Source organism: Anopheles arabiensis, chromosome 2, assembly GCF_016920715.1.
Source record: "Anopheles arabiensis isolate DONGOLA chromosome 2, AaraD3, whole genome shotgun sequence".
Classification (NCBI taxonomy): Eukaryota; Metazoa; Arthropoda; class Insecta; order Diptera; family Culicidae; genus Anopheles; species Anopheles arabiensis.
In genome coordinates, this window is record NC_053517.1 from 45,415,165 (window position 1) to 45,441,849 (window position 26,685).

The window sequence follows — 26,685 nt, forward strand, 5'->3', positions numbered from 1 at the left end:
CACTGTGGTGGTGGATTGTGCTTGTGTGTGAGGCTGATTTTTTGTGACTACGTTGCTGCGAATCAACGTTCTGATTTTTGTTGAGTTCATTTACGTTTACTTCTCGACAGGTACTTGTACACCACGCGCAGCTCGGTTCTGTACGCTTATCTTGGGCTCGCTCTCGCTAAATCCGTTTTAAGGAGGTGCGCTCTGCTCACTCGTTTCATGCATATAGCTTCCAAACCCCTTTTTGGACACATAATGTTTCAGACCGTTTGTGCGGTGGTGTATATGGTGCGTTGTATCATTATCGGAAGGTATAGGACATGTCATCGTTTCTGGTGTACGTCTTCTGAATTTGCTTCACTCCCTAAATGTTACACAGACTATCACTTTTTGGTTGCCGTTCTATTGAGTCTTTGGTAAGGGAAAACAGCTGCTCAACGCTACCACAGTTGTTTTCTGCTGTTGTGAACTTATCACCAGTTGTGATCGATGTACGAATTTTGTCACGAGGAAAGCAAATGATCAGAAAAAAAAATCAGGAAAACAAAAACGGAAAGCGAAAGAAATCAAGATGAATTAATTAATTGCAGCGTATTCTGGGATAAGGCTTGTTGGCCCTTTGTGTGTTCTATCGTTCCACCGCTAGGGAGATAGAGCATACGCGAAACTTACTTACGGTGCCATACCGATATGCGTCTCATCTACCGTACTGCATCTTTCTGTGTGTAGTCGTTTTTGCTTAAATTTTTTGGCATCCCTCTACGCTTGTTCATTTATTTTCGATATGCTTTACCTTATTCTTCCTCAGCCAACGAATAATAATGAGGTACACATTCCAGCCTGCTTTACAGCATCCCTTAGTTCCGCACAACTTCCATCCGGTTTCATTCCACCGTCTTTAACAGTTCAGTTGAACCTTCTTCCCATTGGCTGTGAATAACCAACGCTCACGTACGGGGTGACAACAGATTATCTGCATTGGACCACGCCACCGAACCACATCGGGCGCATTAGGACGCTCGAACAACGGCGCCTGGAGTTGTCAATTAGGGAGCAAAATTGGTACCAAATTTTGGTTAAACGCATGAATCGTACGAACAGAGGGTTTATATAGCGGGCTGGCTGCATGAGATCAATTGCTGCACCAAAGCGGAAGCGTGGAACCGTAGTAAGAGATGGCTCCTTTTTTGGGATGATAATTTGGCAACGACGGCACCAACGAAGAAAGTGTCGAAGGGTAGCTAACGGTGTTGAAGACGGTTTGTTGAGTGCACTGGCATTTTAAGTTCTATTGTTTGCATTTCTTTCAGTGTACGGTACGGTAAAATGATACAAACTTGTACAAAACAGAGTGTATTGGTAGATTGAAAACCTGGCCAGGTAACTAAATTACCTATTAAAAAATTAATATTCAGCACGAGAATATCGCCCAATAAAATCAGACCTCTAATATTCGTCATAACCATTCGACTTACAGTTAATCATCATTATATCAGAAAAAAGCAAAAGAACAGAAAAAGAAGCTTGGAATCTTTAAAGTAGCACGTGCTCTACGAACAATTCGAACCCCTGCATGATCCTAGTGTTGATTGAGGAAGACTCTCTTAACGTAGGTGTCGTTTTCATTGGACGTAAGGTTGAGACCAATCACAAAAAAAGAAGAAAACGCATTGGTAAAATCATGCACAGCAGATCGAACGAACGAAACACAACAACAAAAACAAACACGTAGTGGGCACATAAATTATGTTAATGATCACTTCAAACTGCCACTTTGGCGGCGCCGGATCGGCCACTGAAGCCGTTGACGGAATACAATAGCGTTCCGACCGCCGGGCTAGGCGGGAAGCTCAAGCGCCATTGAGAAATGAAGTGACGTCCTGCTTTGGAATGGTTCAATTGGGTTGAATTAAAAATTAAATGTGCTCCAAACTGAAGGAAGTTGTTCGAAAAGTGCTTTTTTGTTCACATGTTGAACGAGGCTGAAATAAGATATTACGATATTTGGGAAATGTTTTCTAGTTCCACCGGAAATCTAGGCACACGACCACATGCACGTGATGCACGGTTCTCGTCTTAGAAAGCTCAATTGTTTTGCTGATTGCACGTAACGTTACCATATAAATCGTATTTGGTTTGAATAGTTGTTTGAAGTGCCCGAACCGTTGAATATTATTCTATACCGGAAGAAACTGCTCAAGACTAATTTCCGGAGCTAGCACGCGTCTTATTTCCTGGTTAATGTTGGTGATGTTGAATTTTAATTGTTATTTTCTTACAGATGCGTATAGGTGCAGGTGAGGTTTTTGAGTGTGTAAATAAAATTAAAATGCGTGGTAAAGGTACTGAATGGTTGGTATTGGTATGGGTGTAGAATACTAAGCAATGATCATCATTTCTTGCCAGTACCAGTGGGTGTGTGTACTGTTTTTATCAATTCAATGTGTAACTAAAAAATATAAGGAAAATTGTCAAAAGTTAATAATAATTATTCCACCATCCAATCCTATTTGAAATTTATTCTAATCACAAACATAGAACTCATGCGGCATCCCTTGCATTCAAATCATTTGATAATGAACCTTTTTAAATTGTTCTATAGATAAATATTTCATTCAATGTACTGGAGATTTGTTTGCGTTGACCGGTGAGTCTTATTGCCTTCTCACCAGCACTTGGACATCTATTCACTAAACATCACTTGTGGCGTGAATTACTTGCATCGAATCGTCCCAAATCTTTCTGAGCGCGATCCTAAAGCAATCGTTGAAGCTCGTCAAGTCCTCCTTGTTCACATACATAAACAGAAACAGATAAATGTCTTATCGTCCCATCACCCCGCCGACTCGACCATCTCATACCCTTACCACACTGTCAGCTGAGATGGTCAATAGTTATTTGTTATTGTCATAATTTCTGTTTTGTTAATATTTCATATTTCTCCTCCACGCGTGTGCTTTCGTTTGTATCGTGGATGGAGGCAGGCGTTTGGCATCAAAAATCGTTTGACATCTTCAATCTACGATATTGTTTGTCTGTCTCGCTTGTTTGAACCGTTCCCACCTAACTGAAAGAATTCCAGGCACACGTAGAGCTGGTAAGGTGGTTATGGATTCGATACGGCTCGTTATAGACAACCCGATGGTCATCGTTTTGGATTGCCGTGTTTGCCGGTTAACTATAAAACTGAAGATCACAGATAGACCGGTGCGGGCGAATTGGAAGAAAGCGCAGACCGCAGTACCACATTTTCGGAAATCTCTTTATTAATCTTCACCTTTTGCTGCTTCGATCAATCGATCGACATTGTACTGAAATTGAGCCAGCCGCGGCTTGGCCGAACGTTCGAACAAGGATGGGTGCAGATTTCGAGAATGTTTATTTAACAGTCAATCGAGCTCAAGGGCTAGATTGTTTGAAGATTATATTATTTCAATCGATGCGTTTTTTTGCTTTCACTCTATTCCTATCTTTACCTTTTTTCCTTATGGTTTTGACATCAAAAATAGCTTAATAGCACTGACAAAACAACAAACGCGTTTTGCGAAGGACCCATAATGGTCTGCTTTACCGCGCGAGAGTATAAGAGTTGGATAGAAAATGAGATCTCTTCCACGTTGAATCCCTCTGTATGGGCAAATCAAAAAAGTAAAGAACACATTTTCACACAGCTGAATTGAGTGAGTGCGGAGTCTGATGTGCCTCTCTTTCCGTATTAAAGCGAAAAAGGCTCTGAAATGAGGTGTAAGCAATCATAAAAGCTTCTAAAATTTCAGATGGAATCTGTTTCTATCGGCCATCAACAGCATCGTCCGCTCGTCGAAATTAGTCTGCCACAAAAACGCACCAGGAGGTCACCGCGTGCTTGATGCGGAGAGGCTTCGTTGTAAAACGTATTCTTTGGCCCGAAATAGATTCGTCTTATAATATCGGAATGTGAGGCATGCTGGGGCTTCATACATTGATGCGCTCACCATAGTTCAAGTGCTGATCGCGAAGGGGCACGGGCTCAGCCAATCTGGGTCTTACGACGTTTCGGGTTATTTGTTTGTTTAATGATGACTCGCACTCGTGGCGGATTAGTATCGAAAGTGATATGGGTTGCGCTGGAAGTAACCGTGTGTATGTGTATGGGCGAATGAAAGTCATCTTCTAAACAGTGCGCACGATGGCCGATGCAGAGCTTACAGCGTCCCGTGTCTGAGGACAGGGTGCGAGGATGAGTCGATCCAAAATGACTAAGTGTTTATGAAACGAATGTGAATGCTCTCGAATCGATCTATCGGAGCACTTGGCGAAGATGTAATGGACCCGATAAGCACCGTGGGCCTAATAATGTTCCAAAGTCCGGTTGGCTGAGATCCCATTCGGGACGACTTTTTCTCCTCCCAACTCTGCCGATGATGGCTGGAACGTAAAGTAACGTTCATTTGTTTTCGATGGTATACGTTTTATGCTGTGCTATGCTTAACCTTGATACATAGTAACTGATTATTGGGTGGAAAGGATACCGTAAACAGCTCGTACCGAGAGCCATACTGTTCTTGGAACTGAGACACTCCACCCGGGCAACTTTCTCACCCCGGCAAAAAGCATGAGAAAATCCGGTCCGACGGTGCGATCGCGTACGCTAATGGATAGTATCGGATTACGAGTGTGGCATTTTTAGTTAAGGCTGCACAAATTGTTGCTCCGGTTAGCGGCTGCTGCTGATGCTGCTGCTGCTGCTGCTGGTCCTGCTGCTGATCTGTTCTGCGCAAGCACCTTCCGCCAGCCAAGATGCTTTCCCACTGCTCGTGCTGCGATAGCGTCATGGAAAGTAATGAGTTGCTGTGACTATCACCTCGGCGTTACACAACCCGCACAGCGCACTGGAAGAGACGAAAGACCATAGTGCACCAACTGTGCAACGGTGACTATCTCAGACGCTGTAACTTCGACTGTAACCGAATACTCGGCGCCTCAAATAAAAAGCTCTATAAAGGCTCAGAACTTCCGAGCCACCGTCGCGCACATAGCGTTGCTTTCATATTTTAAATGAGCTTCTAAAGCGTACGTGCAGACGATTGTTGGCTTACATCGCCACAACCCTCATTCCATTAAAAGTCGAGTAATGCAACACTGCGACTGACCACATCAGGGGAGAACCCACTTACCCGGGTTAGCCTCACGAATGGCGCTCGTTTGCGAAAAGATTTGCTTTTGCACATCATCCGCGGCACGGTCCATTGTCTTATCTTTTGCTGAGCTAATTACCTTTTCGGTCGAATTCGAAGGCGTCGGTTTTTTGTTTTTCTTTGCTGTGACACGGGACCGGTACGCTTCGCGCTGTACGGTACTGAGCAGAGCGTAAGGAGCCTCTTCATTTTTAATTACGTGCCTAACCCGTTACCACCAATGGGACAATGGGTGTGATTGTGGCGTGGGAAAATATGAAGTCCAATGGGGACAAACTGATGTAATTGTGAATATTAACCGGTTGGGAATATAATACCTCCGTTTAAGTATTGTTCACATTATCGCACTTGGTGCAGTGAATTATGTTGTGGATAATGTTAGTACAATAACTCATATTCCTTTCTGTTTGTTGTAGTACGAACGTCAATGCTTTTATATTTTTATTGATTTGTTGTAAGATGATAAATATACCTAGTTTGTGTTTTAGTTGTAGAATCGCATCAATCACCAGAAATAATAGATGGTTTAGTAATAAAGATAAGTTAGAATACTGCTATTTAAATGTATTCCTTCGATACAATTAAATAAATAGTGACTTGTTTTGTATTTAAACGTTATTAATGAAAAAAAATCTCTTTACCAACACAGGCTTTGTGATTGCTTTGTATTTACTGTTAACAAAGTCATCCGAAATAGACAAAGTCATGGTTTGTTTATTACATCTTCCATCAGGATAATTCCAATGGCGCTTCGCTACCGTTTTATTGAAGCCGAATTACTTCACTTATCCTTGCTCGCCATCCACTGCCATCTTAGTTGAACCATTTACACATTTGCATATAAACTACGGCTTCATGTGAATTCCGTGGAAAAGGGCATCATGCACGAATCATCGGCTGGATGTCGATGCACATGTGTGTGCCAATCTGTCTGTGTGTGTGAGCAAAGACGAAACACGAAACCCACGCAAGAATGCGAACTTTGCTCAAATTCTGTGCTCCCCATTAAGCACCAATTACCATAATGTTCCATTTTCGGAAGCATGAGAAAAGTGGCAACACCACACAACAGATGCAAAACCGAGAACATTTCCATAATGAGCAGGGTATGAGGGCAAGCACGTCAAGACAAAGCAGCGCGCAAAGCAACACGCAATCCAATGCGAAATCAATTGTTCACCAAGCAAAATGGGTACACTGGCGCTGGTTTGGTTTTATCCCATGTAGCCTTATTGCAAAATCCTTTTCCAGAAACCAGACAGGGAGTATGCTTGTGACTCCGGTCGCGTTCGTAAGGAAGCGTTGGAATTTTGAAATAAAAATTGCAAAATTAGGATAATTAATGAGGATGATAGCAGTTCTGTTGGAATTTTTCTGTGAGTGTGAATGTGTGTGTTAAACTTTGTTTAAGAACTGTTTTGTTCACAGTTGTTTTCGATATTGTTTATCGGTAAATCATTTTTCCGAAAGTATTAAATGACTGTCTTGAACTACTTACACTTAATAATATTGCAAAGGAAGACTTCAACGATAGATTGACGACAAACTTGAGAATGAATGTTTTGATTGGGACATACAAGACATGCTCTCGACCTGTAGTTGTAACAATAGGAACAGGATTAATCGGAATAATTTTCAAGCACTATAACTTCACAACGGTCACACACACACCCTACGCGTAACTCACAAGTGAATTGTGTTGCTCATAAATTACGTTAACCATTCGCTCAGTGCTCGCTCAAATCTGCTAGGGGCTGTAGAAGCACGAAACACAAAAAAAAACAGAAACAAATGCACTCCACAAAGTTCCGCTTTGGAACCAAAGCATCGATTCACTAGATCAGAGATAGAAGGGCAGTAAATTGGTTGTCATGCAGAAGGAGAGGAGGAAGCAAATCGTACTTCATCGGAGTCAGCGTAAGGTGGGCAAGACGGGAGCTTGTGGCGCTGCCGTTGAATCAGCAAAATAAACAAACAACAATTCAATTTACATTAGCATTCATAAATGTCACCAATATCGGTGTTTAATAAATTACTCAAACAACTCAGCTTTCAAGTGCCCTCCGCACGCCGCCATCGTAAAAGAAGGATTGCGAAGAAGGGGAAACCTGAAGAGGCGTTGGAATGAATAGACACGATTTAATGATGGCGCAATAATTCAATGTGCTTTATAGTGCGGATATGTACGATTTTTAGAGAACTGAATGAAAAACTAAGAAGAAAAAATATATGTTTTTCATTATTGAGCAATTCTTAATTTTAAAACATTGTTTCAAAACATTGTCACGCCTCACTATTCGGTAAGAAAACGGGACTCTACATCGACTTGAAGCGTTAAATACTTTTCATTTTGTTATGGAGGGCTTTAACTATGACTCACGCCCAAGCCAAGCCCTAGCACGATAAATCACACATAAACTTATGGCGAGTTTGCTTTATCTAACGCTTTACGCGATTGTGCATTGGGTCGATATGAGCAGTACCACGAATGGCCGCTTTACCTTCCAACACAGAAAAAAACTAAACTCGACTGAAGCGTCTCGCAAGTTGTGACGTGTCGTTGTGTTGCTTCGCTCCAGAAGTGAGACAATATTTGCAATGCTAAGCGTAGGTACTAACTTCATCTCGGGGCAGCATGCAAACCAACCATCCGGTTCAATCCAGCCTCTCCACATTCAGCTAATAAATTAAGCATCGGGAAATATAGATTTCAATGTTTTCATTGCGAACAAACTCATGCTCTTCGAGCAGAAGGACACCGCTACAGGATCGAAGTCAAATGGTTGAGCAATAAATTTCCCTATCGTAAAGCGCAACAAAAAAACAAACGCTTTCCATCTTCTTCCAATCCGCTCAATGCAAGAGAAGCTGCGATGATGGCTGATCATCGTCAGTTTGAAACTTAACGCTGAGCCACCCGTTTCGATGGTAGTCGACCGGTGTCTTGGTAGTGCTGCTGCCTTTGCGGTTGTTACAGTCACACCGAAACTCTTCACTCGATCACCCGATGATTGGTGTTTATCGATTCCTTGGACGGTGGTTTCGGCGCGGGAGGGGTGGGCGCAAATCACTGACCGAGGGGTGGAATTTATTTCCATTTTATTATTCAATGAATTATGCAAATGGTGAGCAGTTTTTTTTGTCACGATGCTCAATCCCGGGTGACGCTGAATACGGATGCAACCTGGAAATCGGATCGGAATTGAGGTCTGTCTTTGTTGTTGTGTTGCTTCGTTTTCATCTGCTACTGACAAGGGAACGATATTTGCTGAACCAAGGATGGATCGGTTTCGGAATGGGGTACACAAATAAACATAAGTAGTTGGCTGACGATTTTTGATTCCCCGTGGCGCTGTTCGGTTGGAAAACGCTGTTGTTGCAATTCGTTTTGGAAAAATTGTTTATATCAGCTATACAAGTAACGTTAGTTTTGCTATTTTAATCGTTTTCAATACAATAAAACGCTATAGATTAAATTAAAACGTATTATACAATGCAGCCAGTTGAATTATTTTAGTGACTTCAATACCTTACATGTAAAACATTATGGTAGAAGGCATACGGAAATAGAACTTTTTCGACAAGTTTTGTATCTTCTTTGCATACAAAATATGGCATATGGGTTAAGCTACTATTCAAACCACCTTCTAAAATCACTTACCATCACCACCTTAAACGACTCCCCAATTTATGGCCCGATTTGGAAATGTGCAGCGTCTTAGTTGCCACAAACCGCCATGGAAAAAAAAACCCACAAAGCAACGGCTCTACACCGGCCCTGGTAAATAGGTCGCAAATTTATGGGCTCTCGCTGATGCTTTATGTTTTGTTGTGGTGTGCTGCGTTTATGTTCACGCGCGCGCATAAAGTCACAAACTTGTCGTCACGGTTTTGGAAAAACGAGGTAACGGTTCGGGTGGTTTGTTTGTTTCTAGTTAAATGCTCACACATCCCGAACCTACCACTAGACTATAAATAAACCGCAGCAAACATCGATAAACAATGATGCTAAGCTTTGCAGAAGGAACAAGAAGCAGGAAATCGCCTTCGGGCTGCAAAGTTTCCGAGGTGCCTAGGTGGGAGCATTCCGGCAACTGCAATTCCCACACTGTACGTGGTGCTACTGTGCATTATGTTCTAGTTTCGATGTCACCTAGCCCATAAGTGTGGTTTTCGGATTGTGGTAAGGGCGCCCTTCCTCTAAAAGTTCGATCAGCGATCCGTATTGCCCTTGTTGCTCTGTAGTGGTAGCGCATTACGCTGGGCCGCTAAATCTGGTAGCTTGGTGGAATCCATTGCAAGAAATGAGTTATACGATCGCATTTGAATAAACAGCACTTTTCGCTTTCATGCGGCTGAAGCTTTATGGGGGAAGAAAGCCGCCTGGGGACCGGGACCTAAAAGGTGTACACTCAAACCGGGACGGACACTCGTCCCCGTGGGCGATCTACAGGTTGACTAGTAGACGTCGTCGTTGTCGTCGTGAGAAGAAAGGTTGCTGTACTTTGCCTTACCCTCCAACAGCACCGAACGAAGCACTTCCTTCGAGGCAGGCTAGTGTTCGGTGCATACATTAACATTTAGCATAACGCACAATCCGTGTGCGGGGGTCACTGCGGCTGCACCTTTACGAAGGGAGCTGGGGACTGGGCCCAAGGGAGGCTGGTCAATGCAAAGATTCTCCCCTTCACGAACCGGACCATGGGAAAGTGGCGCAGTTTTGTAGATGAAATACTTGCACGTTGCTACCACAATTACGCTACCGAAAGCACTCCAGGGGATGGTTTATGGAATGGCGATGGGAAATCCGATCGGCTGCGAGAAGCAGTGCAAAAGCGATGCCAAACGAAGCAATGTCTCCCGAAGGCAAGGATCGATCGCAGCAAGGAAAGGAAAATAACAAACGCAAGGAAGAAAACTTCCTCGCGCAGGGTAATACTCGTAATTGAATCCAGTGGCGGTAGCGATCGCGATTGATGCCGATCGATGATGATCATTACAAATGATGAGCGTCGATCGATCGCGCCCGAAATGATGTATCTTTTTTTGAGCCCTCCCGTGAAAACGGGGTGAAACATGTTCATCATCCGATGCGGTGTTTAGAGCCGATAATGTTTAACGTAATTAATTTGTATGATAGCCAAAAATTTATTTTTACCAGTTCAGCCGCTCCGGTTGAATAGAATATTATGTTTGTTTATCGCGTTGATAGGCGTTCTGCTACCTGCAGGAAGGATGGTTATGATGGATGGAAAATATTTAGAAAATAACATGCTATTCAGAATTGGAAGCAGTATTGAAGCCATGATTATGATCTCAATCGAAAGATCAACTAGTTTGCCCGAATTGCCCGAACTGTAGAGGATTAGGAAAGCAAAGGGCAAGCCTTCGAAAAGGAAATACAAACGAAAGACGTCTATTGATGGGCCGCTCTTCTCTGGACGGTAATTTATACGTCAGCGTTTCAACTGGATTGCTCCGTTAATCACTCTGCACCTAGGATAGGACCGTAGCAGGTCCTACCAAAATAATATTTTCTAAGTGAAGGTGATAGAAAAGCTATTTTAAAAATAATTTAATATTCCTTTTTTAAGCTCATTCGGAACATTAAAGGCTAGTCACTTTACGTCTTTTAATTGATAATTAAGTGAAATTTTACATATTTTAACCGATTTAAACTAATACTTTCTGTTTGAAATCCCATGAGATCGGTAGTGCACATCGCACACCATTTCCTCGCTCGCACAGGGCGTATGCTAACCCAAACGGCACGGTGTAATGAGTAGCCCTTGCGGCATATTATGCTACCGGAGTTGGTCGCGATGCGCGACTTGGTTTCGTTCTGACTATTCACACACACACACACAAACACACATCCTCCAAGCCTTCCCCGTCTGCTCTTGCTAAGCCTTCCCACAACCGCTCTAATACCGCCACCGTAATTTTAGCCTTTCCCGAAACTACCGGTCTTACCCCAAACGGTTGTTTTAATGATGCGGTGGCGCGGGACAGCGGGAGCGATGGAGTTTGTTTTCCCATCCCCTTCTTTTATCCTCACACCGAAGCCTTGACTGGGCGCCTCTTGGTTTGCTTACTCGTCTGCCGCCGATCCTGGGCCGGGCACAAAACTCGGAGCTCGTTCGATCGGACCCGGACTGCTTTGGCGGCCTTGTTCTGTTCAGGCCCATCTTCAGCCCCCCGTCCATCTTGCCACGCCCGTCGCTCGAACATAATCCTACTGCCGGGGCTTACCAGTCTCCACCGACTGTCCGCTTCCCATCCCTTTTGCCGTGCGAGTGACGAGAGTTAAGTGACGTGGTCCACGTAATAAGAGGGTTCCGGAGAGCGAAGCGCGCGTGTGTATTCGATGCGAGTTATCCTAAGGCTGCATTTCGGTTGGCGCTCTTGGTTGCTGGAGTGAGTGTGTGTGTGTGTGTGTGTGTTGGTGCGGTGATCGGATTGTGAGTAAATCGGTTTCGGTGGTCCTGACTCCAGCGGCCAGTATCAACGGGGTGTGCTCAAATTCCGAGAACGCATCTTACCAACTTCTCTCATTTCCGCCATACACCTTTTTACATGCTTTTTTTTCTTTCCCATTGCCTTGTTTGCCTTTAGCCGGGAGTCAAAGCTAGAGCGAAACGTTGTGCATTTTTTTACATGACCCGGACAGTCGAAATCTGTACCGGCCAGTAAAGATTAACGTTCAATTCGAGCGCTGGCCCGTTCGTCTCCGCCGGGCTTTATCGGGATGCTCAACTGCACGGCTTAAGGACGTCCCTCAGGAGCAGTGGCTGGACGAGCCGCTGGATGGATGGATGGATGCATTGCATGCTGAGGAATTGTGTTTTAGTGATTTGAGGGTTTGTTGCCTGCTGTAAAACCGGCCCCAGTTCCCAGCAGTTTACCGGTGCGCGGTATCATTATCTTGCTGGTGCGGCCATACACCGCGCATCCTTGAACGGCAAATTGAGTCTTGAGCGAACGGTATTGACTGCGCGGGAGCCGCCACCGGCCAGCCAGTATTGGTTTCGTTTTAATAATATTAATTTAAAGCATACCGCAACTGGGGCCGGACCCGTTCCCAGGCACACACACACGCCAGTTAGCCATTTGCGAATAGTTGATGAACGTTACGGGTAGATGTTTTGGCCGCTAAAAGTTGCTGTGGCGACGTAAGATGGTAAAGACTTAAGCAAGATATTAATTAATAATGTTTAAGCACAACTATTTTACTACAGTTTAGGTTCACTTACTAACAATTTACCTTTTTTGCTATTTGATTTTTTAATTGGCCAGTAAATTTTAAATGCATTTGCTATTATGATCTAACATATGCTGTTCGCACGTTTCAGCTTCCAAAACTCCTAAAACAAATTCTACATTGCCAAGGCAAAATGGAATATGTTTATGATACTTACACCCTTTCCCGATCGATTCTCATCGTTGTCAGTCAATCGATCGATCACACGATCCAGGAGAGTAAAAACACTCGCGGCCAACTCACACAATCGGAGAAGCTTAGCAGTGGTGAGGCAGCGAGGAGAAAAAAATCTCGGATAACTGAGGGCTAAAACATTTGCAACTCTTTGCCGTCAGAATAGACGACACGGGCGACAAAGGGAAAACAACGGGGTGAAGAGGTCTTTTTCCGTGGTCGGAAAGGACGGGAGTGCATGCCAGTTGCAGCAGCGTCATCATTATCGTTCATTATCGGTAACAATCTCTAGCTTCCAGTGTTGCGGCCGGCGAGCTCTTCCCATGCTTTTAGCGTCTTATTTTCGTCTCGGTTCGGACGGTTCGGTACGTCGTTATTTATTCAATGGCGCCTTGACGATCGCCAGCGTGAGCCGGAGGGTCGACGAAAGGCAACAGCAACGCCCGGTACGCCACGCCGAGCCTTACCGAAGCTGGCGTGCCCTGCCCGGAAGGAAAATGTGCCAAACGCTTAGTGAGTGAGCGAACGAGCGAGCGGGTAGCAGCGGGAAGCTCCTTTCGGAGGGAACCTTGCAGAAGGAAACACGGTGCTCTTTGCCTGAGCTTCTGGAGGACACATTCGGCCGCAATATTTACAAGCAGCCCGGGATCCGGGGTGTGCTGGAGAATTGCAAGAATTTTTCGAACCAACCCAAACAAAGGCCTAGATGGCGAGTGCGGTCCGAAGGGCGATGTGAAAGCGTGTGCACAAGGAGATTTTTGTTTTTGTTTGTTGGTCGTTTTTTGTCACGCGGACATAAATTCGAGCGACCGATTTGCGCACCGCATGTCCCGTGTGACAGCAGGGAAATGTTTGCCGTGGTAACACTTTATTTTCATGCTTGTAGGAAAGCAACACATGGCTTTTGTTTCTTCGGCAAATGTGGTAAAATTGTTATTGTTTGCGATTGCTACATTGGGGATGCTACATTCATGCCGACTAACCCACGAGTGCAACTAAATTGTAAAAGTAAATGTTTTATTTCTTTGTTTGAGATGTTACTTCTGTTTGCTACCAATGTGCGCTCACAAATGCGTACAGCTTTTTATTTATTTATTTAATTAGTGAAAAGACGAATATTCAAAAGTTAAGTTATATATAAAAGATATTTGAAGTACACCTGTTTTATCCTATTCATTAGAAACAATTAGTGTTGTTAAAAAAATAACACTCAAATAGCCTGGTTTTTAATAAATTTGTTGCTCAGTTCATTAATCGATTTTTTAAGACTCTAAAAACAGTTACTTGTTAAAATTCAATTATTTTACCATTACTTTTACTTTTTTACCATTTTACTTTTTTTCATAAATATGGCATACATTACTGACAATAAAGATATAGCTTTTTATAATAAGGATTGGACATTATCAACATCTAAACAACATATTCTTTTTTTACCTTTCTTCCACAAAACAACAAAACAATGACGTTTTGTTAATATTCACTTTCATCTCATATGGATGACTCATTCCCCGAATCGATACTCAAATCAAAATAGATAATTAATGGTAGCAAAGCCAAAACGACTTTGCCCTAATCAACCTATCCGCACACATCATCAGCAGTATCGACATGTTGGCGGCACCGGCTTTACGGCCTATCGGAATGGCCCAAAGAAATTAATAACAATTTTGACTCCGAAGCGAGGTATCCTTTCGTCTGCTTCTGTGCTGAAGCAGTTATTTGGTCGCTTGAAGCAAAAATGCTGCTATCGGCCTCTGGTCGGTAGTGCGGGATCCTTGCTGGTCGTGCGTTAGCATTTATCGCAAATGGCCGTTTGGGTAAAGTTTTATTTATCAATGGAATAATGGAGGCGCAGGATTGCGTGCGGCCTGTACTGCGAGCGGTGGCAGAACATTCCAATCCACTCGGGTTGGGCGGGTGGGAAAATGCTAGTCCTTGGCAGAGCGAAACGAGTGCGTGCGTGGTAATGTAAGGGTGGGTTGAAAGATTTCTCACCCTTTTGCGCTGTGCTTCGACACAGGATCCGACACCATATTGTAAAGGTTGTGTTGTGACTAAATGCATCAAAAAACTTACGCTCTGATTTTAAATTTTGAAATTATGAATTAATATCAAATCAGGTTTACGGAATAAAAGTGTTAACAATATTCCAAAATACAATTGTCTTGCAATAAAACAAAAGCAACCACGTTCACTTTCCGGCTCACCTCCATAAGGCACGCATCATAAATCGTCCCGCACAGCAAATCGCTCAAGCCTCAATCATTTTCTGCGCGACGCGTAAATCGCATTGCGTTAAACGCACTTTGCCCATCCTTTGCCCGAAACACAAGCGGATTCTCCTTTCAAGCTGACACGAACCACATCTTTTCCCACAGATCTGGATGTTCTGTTCCGTCTGCCCTGTAGACAAGTGAACCGCAAGCGGAACATGCTAACACAGTCGGTGGATAAGAACCCTTTCCTTTCTGTGGGCGAGCGAGCAAGTGAGCCGGTGAGCTATAATTCTGGTAGAGATCATTAATTGAGAGGCTGCAAAATTAATACCTGTTTTGTGTTTGCGATCGATTCGTCTCACCTTGGATGCGGTACGGTTTGTTGGAGAAGGAGAGGAAAGCAAAAAACCGGCAAGAAAAACATTCTTATTAGTGGGTGCCGAACAGGGTATAAGGTAGAATGGATATTGTTCGTTCGCAGCGTTTTCGTGTTTGCAAGACGGGGAAACACCGGTGCAATATTACACAGAATGAGAATGATCTCTGTTTGCCAGCAAGAAGGTTTTAATTTTGCAAGTGAAAACAATCCAAATATCTAAATAATGCAACCGTTTCCCGTAGCTTCGTGACATTACTTGCAATGAATTTCTTCTTAACAAAATAACTGAAAAAGAAGAATGTAATCAGGAAAATCTAAACGCTTTACCGAAAGATTTACCAGTCATCGATTTGAACGTGCAATCTCCATCACAGAGCCAACTCGCGGTCGCGGTCAACTGACCGTAATTAAGATCGTAAAGTGCGCCCAATCTCAACCGCACGCACCACACCATCGGCGTAGAGACAAAGCAACACCAACACAGATCCTCGATACCGGTCGCGGCCGTCGTACAAAAATGCAAAAGACGAAACCAGCGATTGCTTTCGACTTCGTTATCTGCAGCTCTTTTCACAGCGTATGGGGCAGATTAGAGTGGAGCATGACGCAAAAAAAACCGGTGAAGAAGGTTAAGATTTTGGCCGGCCGAATGGTGCAGGGAAATATGGATCATTATTATCGATCGTACCTTCGCATAGTGTACTCGGGCACGCAACATTATCTTTACTGGCCGCGTGTACATATATATTCCCTTTAGTTCGAAGTATATAACAAAAACAACCTCAAAACGACTGAGATAGCAGCACCGACATGGGCAAGATGGGCATCGGTTGGTTGTGGTCATACACGTAGTGGGCAAGGGAAATTCCTTCCATGTGGATTATGAGCGGTTGCAGTGTGTGACTTGCGGTAGACCCAGGGGAAGGTGACTCTTGCTGGTGCAATTATTTTTAAACGCTATAGGTTGTAAATTTAGAGCGCAAAATTATCAGTTGTCAAAGCAAGTTCTGTGGTGTTCTGTTCTGTGGGGCTTATGAGCGGGGGGGGGGGGGAGGGGGGGGGAAGGGAGGGTAGATTAAAGCCAACAGAAAACTTGCCTACCACCCGGTGTCGGTAATGATCGCTTATGAAAGTTTTAGGAAGAGAGGAGCGGAAGAGGCTCTTTTTCGCTTACCCAGCAAATTGCCAAGTAAGACTGCTTGGTGCATGATATATCCAAGTTTAATTTCATTAAAAATCTTTAAATACACACAATTTATATTTACTAATATTATACTCTATACATAAAAAATCGAATGAACATTTTGTTTGGATTTTACGAATTTCAAAAGTAATTTAAATAAATAAATTTTCATTCTGTTTCTTCTCGTGAACACATGATAAGAACATCATATTGCATCAATGTTGAGCATATACAGGGTAATATAACTCGTATTATTTAGTAAAAATTTAACACTTCGTTGGTTAATTATGGCACCAAATTGAATACATATTACATATTGAAATAATTTTTTTTAACATCATTAGTTTTTATACATAAATGGCTTTTATTCATTTTTGAATAATTTTAGAAATATCAAAGCATTCAACTGACTTAAATGACAAAAATAGCTTTCTAACTCAATGAATATAGCAGAGCTTCTATTATCTTAGTTTCATCTTTTGTGAAACTGAAAAAAACCGAAAATTTATATAAAATGCGTGAAAATCAATACAACGTGAAAAAAAACTTTCTTCAGTTAAATATTACATCATATTAATACTTATTTCGATTAAGCAATACGGCCTTTTTGGACCGTTACTCCTGAATAAAAAATAAAAAATACCTATTTCGTACATAATAATCGTTTATTGGATATGGATAAGACAATTAATGATCAATGAACCAATCAATTGGAAACTAATGTTGTTATTCAAATAATTGATTCCAAATGGATTGTAAATATGTGTTTCATTTTATTTAAACGTTATGGCAACTTTTTTTGAATGCTAACAACTTTTGCGTCCAGCTATTATCATCTAAAATGAATCTGTTTTGCTTTTCTTCACTTTTCTTCAGCTCCTTCATACTCACAAAGTTGTTGTTTTTGAAGCGTCACCAGCGTCGCAATGCAATAATTTTCCTATCATTCTCGGTGCATCAATGAACAAAATAGTTGATTTCAATTTTATTGCTTTTGCGACTCGATATAGAGGAACTTCAATGCTATTCCCCCTGTCGGAATATCGATTTCACCCACCAAGCAAACTAATGTTTTTCTTATTTCCCGAAAAGTCAAACCAAAACCTCTGCACAAATCAAATTGCCAAGGCGCCTAATTAGTTGCGATTCTAATAGTACCCGTCTGTGCTCGGACCGAAGACTGAAGTGGATCCCTATCGTACATCGTCACCCGGCCAATGAAGCAAGCGCAAGCTCCGAGCAGGCGTTGGCGTCTTTTCTTTGAGCAAGAATGTCGTCGATCGTTCCCTTCACGTTCGGCAACGTTGCCCCGCACTAATCAAAGTTCGTGCAGTTTTCGATCTACTTTTCGGAACCTTTTGCACCACGGCTCGCTGTTGCTGCTCGGCCTGAACGGGGATTCTTCCGAGCTCGAATATCAGCCATGCTGCACTCGATTTTTGGCTGCTTTTTTGAGGTCAATCCACAAGAGGTCAGGGCTCGTGGTGCACTCGTTCACTCACTTTAGCACTTACTTTCAACCGAAGTAGCGGCCGCAACAGCAGCAGCCCAAGCCGTTCAAGTGCAAGTGCCAAGTATGTTGCCGTGCCACTGCAAAGGCGTCTGGATTCCTCGCCCAAGAATTCCACCAGCTCCACACCACGCGAAAAGGGCTGCAAAAGTACAAAAAAAAATACACACGATGCAAGCTCAATTAAGCACCGCGAGGGAAGCTTCGAGTCTCAGCAGTTGTTGCTAGCCCCACGCGAATGGACGACCTGTTCCATAGCTTAACTGATCGCAACGAAGAAGCGCAACGAAATGAGCGCTACGGCGACGATTCGTATTCGAAGAAGATTACTCTGCAAATGTGTGTGTGTGTGAGTGTGAGTGTGTAAAAGGTTTAAGCAGGGTGGAAAGTTGGAAACGGGCAGCAACTTTTTCCACTACCACTATACAGAACGTGGGGACGGCATAAGCTTGCAGCCGCATGTCTGGTGGTAGATGGAACATGAAAGTCACAGTAATTCGCACAGCCGCACTGGGCGACACGGTTGACAACGACACCTAGGAAATGGGTGAAAATGCATGGTGGTCGCTTGCACGCGCACAAGGATTAGGGAGAGAAAAATGGGCAGCTAATAGAATGTGTCGTAGAAGGTAGGGGAGCTGTACGGGCAGATGGGATGTACGTGTAGGGTGAATGCTCACATTGGGGTCATGCTGTGTCGACAGGGAAATTTATACAAATGTCACCAACGTCAAACGCTACATTAGGGTGAAGTATGTCGGTAAGGGACGTTTGGTTGTGACCGGCCCTAAACCGGGACCCTTCGGTTAGCATTCTTCTTGAGCATTTGGTTGTTTGCTTCCATGGATTGGAATGAAAATCGTTGCTGCATTTTTCAAAAGATTGATGAGTGAAGAATTTCGCAAATATTTTTGCTTCACATAATGCTCAACAAGGTGGAGAATATCATTTTATCATAGGTGATTAGTGTTTGAAAAGTATTGAAAGTGCTCTTCTCCCATTGATTAGTATGAATTTATAACGATGTGATGTTGTGATTTAGCGATATTTCAAACGGGATTATTAAAGATAATTAAAGAATTTGGGAATATAAATGTATTCCACATCGTAGGGAATCGTATTTTAAAACAAGGTAAGCAACTTGTTCAAGAATGAAGTTTCATAACACGTTACAAACACATTTCATAATGCTACGCTGATTATACGGAACAGCTGCTGATATAAAACCATTATATCCACACACATGAAATTTAATCATCTTAAGCACGAGATGAGACAAGAAAATGCACCACCAAAATAAGTTCTGCATATGCAACATCGACTATTGCCTGGGAAAATGGGAACGAAACCCATCCCAAAGGTACCACAAGGACGAATCCATTTCGATCTTTAAACCACGATCTTCGCGATCGCGTTCGGACGATTCATTTGTACGTTTGCGTGTAAAATCACGCGATATTTGTTACAATTTTAATGGGGTTTTCTTTTGCCAACAGGACGGGGTTGATCTTTTTTCGCGATCCTCCCGAACGACCGAGTGTGCCGATTTCGTCCCCTTTCCAGCCCCTGGGCTAGGTTTGTTTCGGAACGTTTTTCTTCGGGGGTGCTTTGCTGCACCCTTTCGCGCTCGGGGTTTCGCGCGCGCGCGCGCCCCAGCCAATGTTTATGTACGATTGTTTTACTTATCCCGGTGTTTTTTCTCACTTCATTTTTCTACACCCTCTTCTTCCACCAGAATTGGGCGAATTATAGAAGGCAGCAGCGGAATGAAGACGAAGGTGCAGGCAAGCAGAGCGGCGGGAAGGGAAAGTGTTGCCTGTGTGGCCGAAGCGATCAACCGAAGCGACGGTGTATATTTGTAAAACAACGCACCGAAAACGCTTAACAAATGTGTTCATTTATCTGATTGTATAATAAGCCCTATTATTACTCTTGGTATTATTATTTTGCTTATTACTGTTATTTTCGTTATTATTATACTGCACCAGCGAGTGCGGACTGCAAGCCGGGACTGTACATTTGTGCAAATGTGTGAGTGAGTGAGCCAATTTCTTCTCTTTTACATTAGGTTCATCGCTTTCCGTTGCATTCAGATCATTTGAATCTGTTTGGCCAACAGTGACGTGTTTGTACTGGATTTGTGTTTTATTTTAGTTTTACGCTTTCTTGCTGCCCGCAATGGAAATAGGTTCCCGGCGAGCACTGTGAATAAACTGGTTCACTGCTTGCCTTTCGATTTCGTGCATCTAACCCAGTATGCAGTTTGGCTGTTTCAACTTCCTTTTTACTCCAAACTTTGACGATGCAAGGCTTACTCTCGACATGCGACCAGGCAGGGTCATTGCACAAGCGTGAGAACTATTGGAAATTCAACCCGCTGACCGGCGGTACGTTGCGTGCGCTCTCGCATGGGCTAGGTGATTTAAGCGAGCGCAACAGCCACGAACCCCTTGCGCTGTGGACGGACGGATGGACCCGACCACAGATCATGATGAGCGTGATGGAGAAGGTGACTTTTGATGCTTAGCGGTTAAGTGGTCACCATTTTCGCTACTATCAGTCAAATTCGTAGCACCGTTCGTAGCTGGTCGGGTTGTGGTTTGTTGGTTGGCCTCAAGGTTGGGAAGGCTTATTTTACTTTGATTGCGGAAAAGCGTGCTTATGATTGCGCCCGGGCGCTCCAATATTTTCACATTTCCACCATCCGAACAAATTCATCGTCCGCCGTTGATCGATCGTCGGTACCAGTGCCGTACAATTTTCGCTCCACAGGCGTTTGACATTGCACTGTTAACGCCATTAAATGGGGCGAAGGCGGCACTTCTTCCGCTTGAACAATCAATAAGCTGGCGTAATGCCGCCTCCGGTGATTTTCGATCTTTTCGGCACCCTTCGTTATCAACGGCCATTATCGACGACAATGGACGTGAGCTGGTGCTGAATGTTGTTGGATCGTTTTCACGGTTGTTAGTCTCCCGAAGCCGGTACTTTACTTTCCAATAAAATCATTATTCGTCATTATCTTTATTTCTATCAAGCTGGGTTCAGCGCAGGCGATATAACTGAGCAATAATCTTCGCTTAAACAAAACTTGGCTGTAAATGTGTGAAAGTGATCCAACATAGAATATTTATTATACAAATTATTTTATGTGCATAGACGATGGCTTTAAACATAAATATTGTGTAGTTGAAATAAATTAAGCTTTAATATAATTATGTATCTCTTTATTTACAGATTCGATGCAAATAAATCCACCAAAGGCGCTTCGAAGCTGAGGCGCGATCTAATCAATTCCGAGATTGCAAACTTGCGCGATCTCCTCCCGCTTCCCCAATCTACCCGGCAGCGGCTTTCACAGCTCCAGCTCATGGCACTAGTGTGTGTGTACGTGAGAAAAGCTAACTACTTCCAACAAGGTGAGTATTTTTTTTAGCTCTGCATTAACTTACAACAAGACTGTTGTACCTGGATACGCCATGGACTTTGATGATATATTCCGAAGGTCAACCCGGCGATAACCTTTGCCGATCATTCTCCCCTGGTACGGGGGAAAGATCCATATATCCTTTTATCGCACAGTGCACACTATATGCTGATGCGACTGATGAACGTGCTGTTTTTTTTCATCTACACCAAGTAAAGAGAAATGAAAAGAAAAAGTTCATTTGTTGTTGAATATTTCATGAAATCAAGATCATCAGGCAATCCAAGATTGTTGCTACCGTTTCGATCATCCGATCCGCCTTGGCTTCCGATGCTGGGAGGGTCGCTGGATTGATTATTTGAACATAGTACAAGGATCATTATTGCCGCACGCTACTGGTTACTGGTTCAGCAACCGTCCACTGCTCAGCGAAACCCTAGCAAAAGCCACCAACTGGGATTGCAATCAGCCGGTGAATAAAACGCTGCTAACACCTGGACACGATCTTTGTGGGTAGATAAAAATTCAATTTGTGGTGTTAAGTAAATTAGTTTCGGATTCTTCGGGCTACCGGGGTGACCATCCTTCCCGGCTTTTGTTCGCGATGAGTGGTGAAAAATCTATTCCGTTGGAGAATAAACTTTTCTTCCTGGCAGGGTTTTGTTCGATTTGTTGCTAGTATCATGAACTACGCCTAGTTTGTGGTATAATAAAAATTGATTACTCACTGGTGAGGTGTTTCTGTAATGGCCTTTATATATTTTGTGTGTGTGTTTATTTTTTCCATTATAGCATTTGGCAGACATCAGAACAATTTTTTCCACAAATGACACTGAATACGACACTATAGATATAGATAGACGAATGTTTCAATGACAGTTTATAAAAAAGGTAATTTTTTAGTTTTTTGAGAAACACCTAAGCCCTTAAATCAGCTTCACATTGAACATAAAACAAAATCAAATATTTTTAACCTTTGTAATTTGCCCCTACCTTGACCATTGCCATCTTAGGGCAGTAAAATCATAAATCAAATAACGATACAAACAGTTCCAAAATATCAACCATGTTCATTTTGAGCTGCCTTGGGCATATGCAAACAAGCGAACGGGAAAAACAAATCTTATTTATATGCGTATGAACATTTCCTAAGGTGTTCAATGCTGTGTTGTTTTGGCTTAATTTTGACCATTGGCTAAGTGATCGATGATCAACCTTTCGCAGTACGTGTCAACCTTCGTAGATATCATAGACTGTCATAAGTCCAAATCGGGTGCTCTAACTATGCTACGTTGTCATCCCTCTTTGGACCTGCGTTTCGCTTAGCAAACATAAACAATTTTTCTTCCATCGGTTCCGTTTGTTTGACCACAGAATTAGAGCAACGGCCATTTCGAGGGTGACAATGTTTGGGTGGATTGGGTGGTATGGTTTTGAGTGATTATTTCTAGAGCAAATGTCAACCCCGTCGAGCGGTTGGCGAAGGGTGAACTTAGTGACATTCAACAAAACTATTGGAATTTTACCGACCTGCAGACAAAATAGAGCACATGTGCCGGCGCCAATCTGACGCTTTTTTGAGCGGGTGTTTGTACTGGAAGTTTGAAAACGATCGCTAAATGATGCATGAAACAGAACGAGGCTGGCAGTGCTGCGTAAAGAGACAAAATATACCCTGCTCCACCTCCTCGTTGTGTCGGTTTTTTACATCAGCTCAAGTCTTTTGAAAATCAGTCAAAATCTTATTGAAAAGGTCAATAGTTCGGGCGACGTTGTACGCCATTGTTGTTATTGAGATACATTTTTTTCGGGGGTGGATGACTTAATCAGTACGCGCGAAGAAAAACACGTTAGTGTACCTGCGATATGATTTTCAAGGGCTGTCAAATTGATGGGTCTGTACAAATATTGACAACGTTTGACTACGAGCAATCCTGTAAAAGAAATAAGGGTTGTCCACATGGTTTGATCTTCTATCAATGATATTTAATGAAAATATTCCGGACTAATATTTTTACAATCCATTGCAATTCTAACAATGAAGTATAAATATGTTCTATAAACATAAACTAAACATCTAAAATAAAGGATAGAACAACTAAAATTAAGGATATTTTGTATATTATCATAAGTGATATTCTTTTTTTTAAGAGTTTTTTCTGTTTCATTAAAACAATTCATGATACGTCACATTTCAATTTTGCCACTAAATACGTGGGTCTCGTGAACGTTTTTGGTCATAAAATTGATGTTATTTTATGGTTCAGTAAAATTCACATTGAGCTAATACCACATTGACACTTCAAAATGACAGTTTTATTAGGATGAACATTGACATGACAAACTAATGACAAACTCGTATGTCGAACGATATAAAATGCACCCTGAATGTAATTATAATTCAAAATGCCTAATAAGATTTGATTGAGAAATTATATTATTTTTGTATAATTTACCTAAAAAACTATGATGAGCAGCAATAACAAGAAAAGCAACAACAAGCCGCTTTAAAATCCAACCACTAGGCAGCACAATCCTTCGTTCCATTTAACGCAATTACAAGCATACAAAATCAATTATTTTATTAAATTAAACGCTTTAATGTGCAGTGTGCCCGGTTTCTGATTCTTCCGTGGCACGTGTTAGTCGTTCATACCATCGAAAACAGAGTTAACGAACAACAGCCATCGAGTGTCGTTTGGGATTGACGTCGCTTTTCTTTTCCCCTATTTTTCACCATCGAGCATCATATTTAATCGGACGTCACTTACGCTTGTGTATATGTACGGTCATTGGAAAAGGGTAAGAAGGTTTGAAAAACACTTCATTTTAAAATCTGCTACATTTGCGGTTGGTGGCAAATGCTATGTCTATTTAATTAATTTCAACCGTAACGTTGAACGATCAACCGTTTCAAGAAACCACCCATGAAAGGCTGCTCAACTTGATGATGTTTTGCCCCTTGCTGCAGGCTGGAAAAAAGCTTCTAACTAAAACTTCCTCCCTTTTTACCTACCCCTTGTTTACAGGTAATTGAAATGAAACAAGTGCACCTACACCTCTGGTCACCTTCTTATCCAACACGAAATGACCAGAGCTTCAAAGAAAATGAAGCATTCTTGAGGAAGCTACCTGTTGAAAATCGATGCATCATTGGACGGATTCCGGATTCGTAGCGGCTGTCGCTTGGCGCACGTTTCGATCATACGAAATAGTGATATTCCGTAAAGAGAGAAAAGAAGCAAACATTTCAGTCGCTCATTTTCCCTTTCCACACCAAACGAAAAGGCAAAGAAATCGATAAAATGGCTTCGCAGATGGCTAGATATTTTAATTGCATAAAACAAGGCGAAAATAAAGCGCTCGCGTCAACGATTTAACTGACCCAACATTCGATTCCAACCAATTACAGATAACCGCTTTAAACCACTTTTCTCTTCGTTTCTCCCGACGGCTCCCCAAGAAATATCTTCCATTGCTACCTCTTTGGGCACGTGTCATAACGCTGAAATGCTGTCGGTGCCGATACGCGGATGACACCTCTCCTCTTGGCGGCAACGGAGGAAATGAAGATTGCTCAGCGGCTTGCGTGACAATAATTGGCCCAATGGATGCACAACGCTCCGCAAATCTTTCGCTTATGCTGATGCTGTGTCTCCGTGCTGCGACTGGTCGCTCGTGTTAAGCGACACGTTCCCCACGTTCTAGTGTGGTCAAGTGTGCGATGACGACCTTGGTCGTAATGATGAAATGACGGCAAATTTGTGATGAGAAGCGATGAGCTCATACGATGCGGGTAGGAGCAGAGAACGTGCGGCTCAGTGACAGAACATGTAACATAAATTTGCATTCGATTATTGAAGTGACGTTCCGGTCTCGTAAAGAAACAAAATGGTGGTAAGCTAGTAGCTCCAGTAATTGAATCTAAGGAATTGTATTGTTTATGTGTATTACGATATACATAACTAGAACATTTAAAATTTAAAATATTCTTTCAAGTTGACTTACAACTTTGTAATGTAAAAAATGAAATAGAAACGGTTTTCGCACTCTTGATCGTAATCCTGGAATAAATTGGTTACCTTCCGCAGTGACATGACTATCGAACGACAATGCCATTGTGTTCAAGTTTTACTATATCTGACAACTTGTGCCCTAGGGCGTTATGTTATTGTTTCCATTTCCAATAACCGACTCTACCAGCCCTTCCTGGGCAAAGGTTGTAGCCAAGAACAATCGCATAAAGATCCACCCACATACATCAATCGTTGAAACACATGGAGCCTACACTCGATCTTCTCGAGCCAGCTCGAACTTGGAACAAAACAATTCACACGCATGTGAACAAACTTTTGCACTGCGTTTTCAACTGTCAACGTATAAATCGGTTCCCAAAGAATTAAGCACCATCAAATCCACACCCTATAGAGTTTTCGTTATCTAGACTGAATGATCGCAATTTCTTAATAATGGTATAACATTTTAATAAAATTATCCTCGCACTCGCTCTCTTATCTTAGCGATGTGCTCGAAATAATCGAGCAGATACAACAACAAAAATCCCTCCACACCGATAAGACTTTTCAAAAACAAGACAAAACAAGTGTTTGATTGTATTCTGCGTACGAACGTAATGCTGCTACAATAAGTGTTATGTTATGGTAACGTTTGCGATAGTCGCGCAAGATAAGCTCACAACACTGAGATAGCTGGTTTCTTGGGCTATACTTCGGTTTCCCTTCTTTTACGCTACGATTGTCTCTTGATAAAGGAATGTTCTGAATAATAACTGTTGTGCCGTTTTGAATGAGAGACGATCGAACCGCACCTGCCATTGTGTATGTTCCGACGGTTTACGTCCGGTTTTTAACACAGTTTCTCGACTGCTTGAATCGTGGGATATTGTAAATTTACAACACTAGTGAGATCACCTTGCAGATGACGATGATGATGACGAGGATGATGAATCGACTGATCTGTGATCCTCTTCAGACGCACACTGCAAGGCAAACAATCGCTAAGCATCGACGAGTGGTGACGGTCTTCCCGCCAAAAAATAGTTAGATAGTGAACTGCATGTTGTGCATTTTATATATTGGCGGCATTACCAGCAAATGCGGAGAAAGAACAATATATCTTAGCGTTTGATAAAATTTAAATAAGTTTAAATAAATGTAAAGAAAAATAATGGATATTCATCATATATCTTCACTTCAAATGTATCATCTCTTCGATCAAATCCGTCGGCGTGGTTCATAGTCGGCAGACCTCACACGGTACTTATCGTGTATGTATTTTCTTGAGAGCTTGCTCTCCAGGTCACTTCCAGTCCTCTGCCACAAAAAAAGAACAAACCAATGTATGGAA

At 42.5% G+C, this 26,685-nt stretch overlaps 1 protein-coding gene across 3 annotated transcripts in view; it reads left to right on the forward strand.

Moving 5' to 3' along the window:
- The window catches only part of LOC120896814, a 99,747-nt gene that overhangs the window by 14,565 nt on the left and 58,497 nt on the right, over positions 1–26,685 (forward strand). For all 3 annotated transcript variants that reach the window (XM_040301269.1, XM_040301268.1, XM_040301267.1), the window contains one exon: positions 21,129–21,310. In XM_040301269.1, the coding sequence (XP_040157203.1) occupies positions 21,129–21,310 (182 nt within the window). The remainder of the gene's footprint in view (positions 1–21,128; positions 21,311–26,685) is intronic.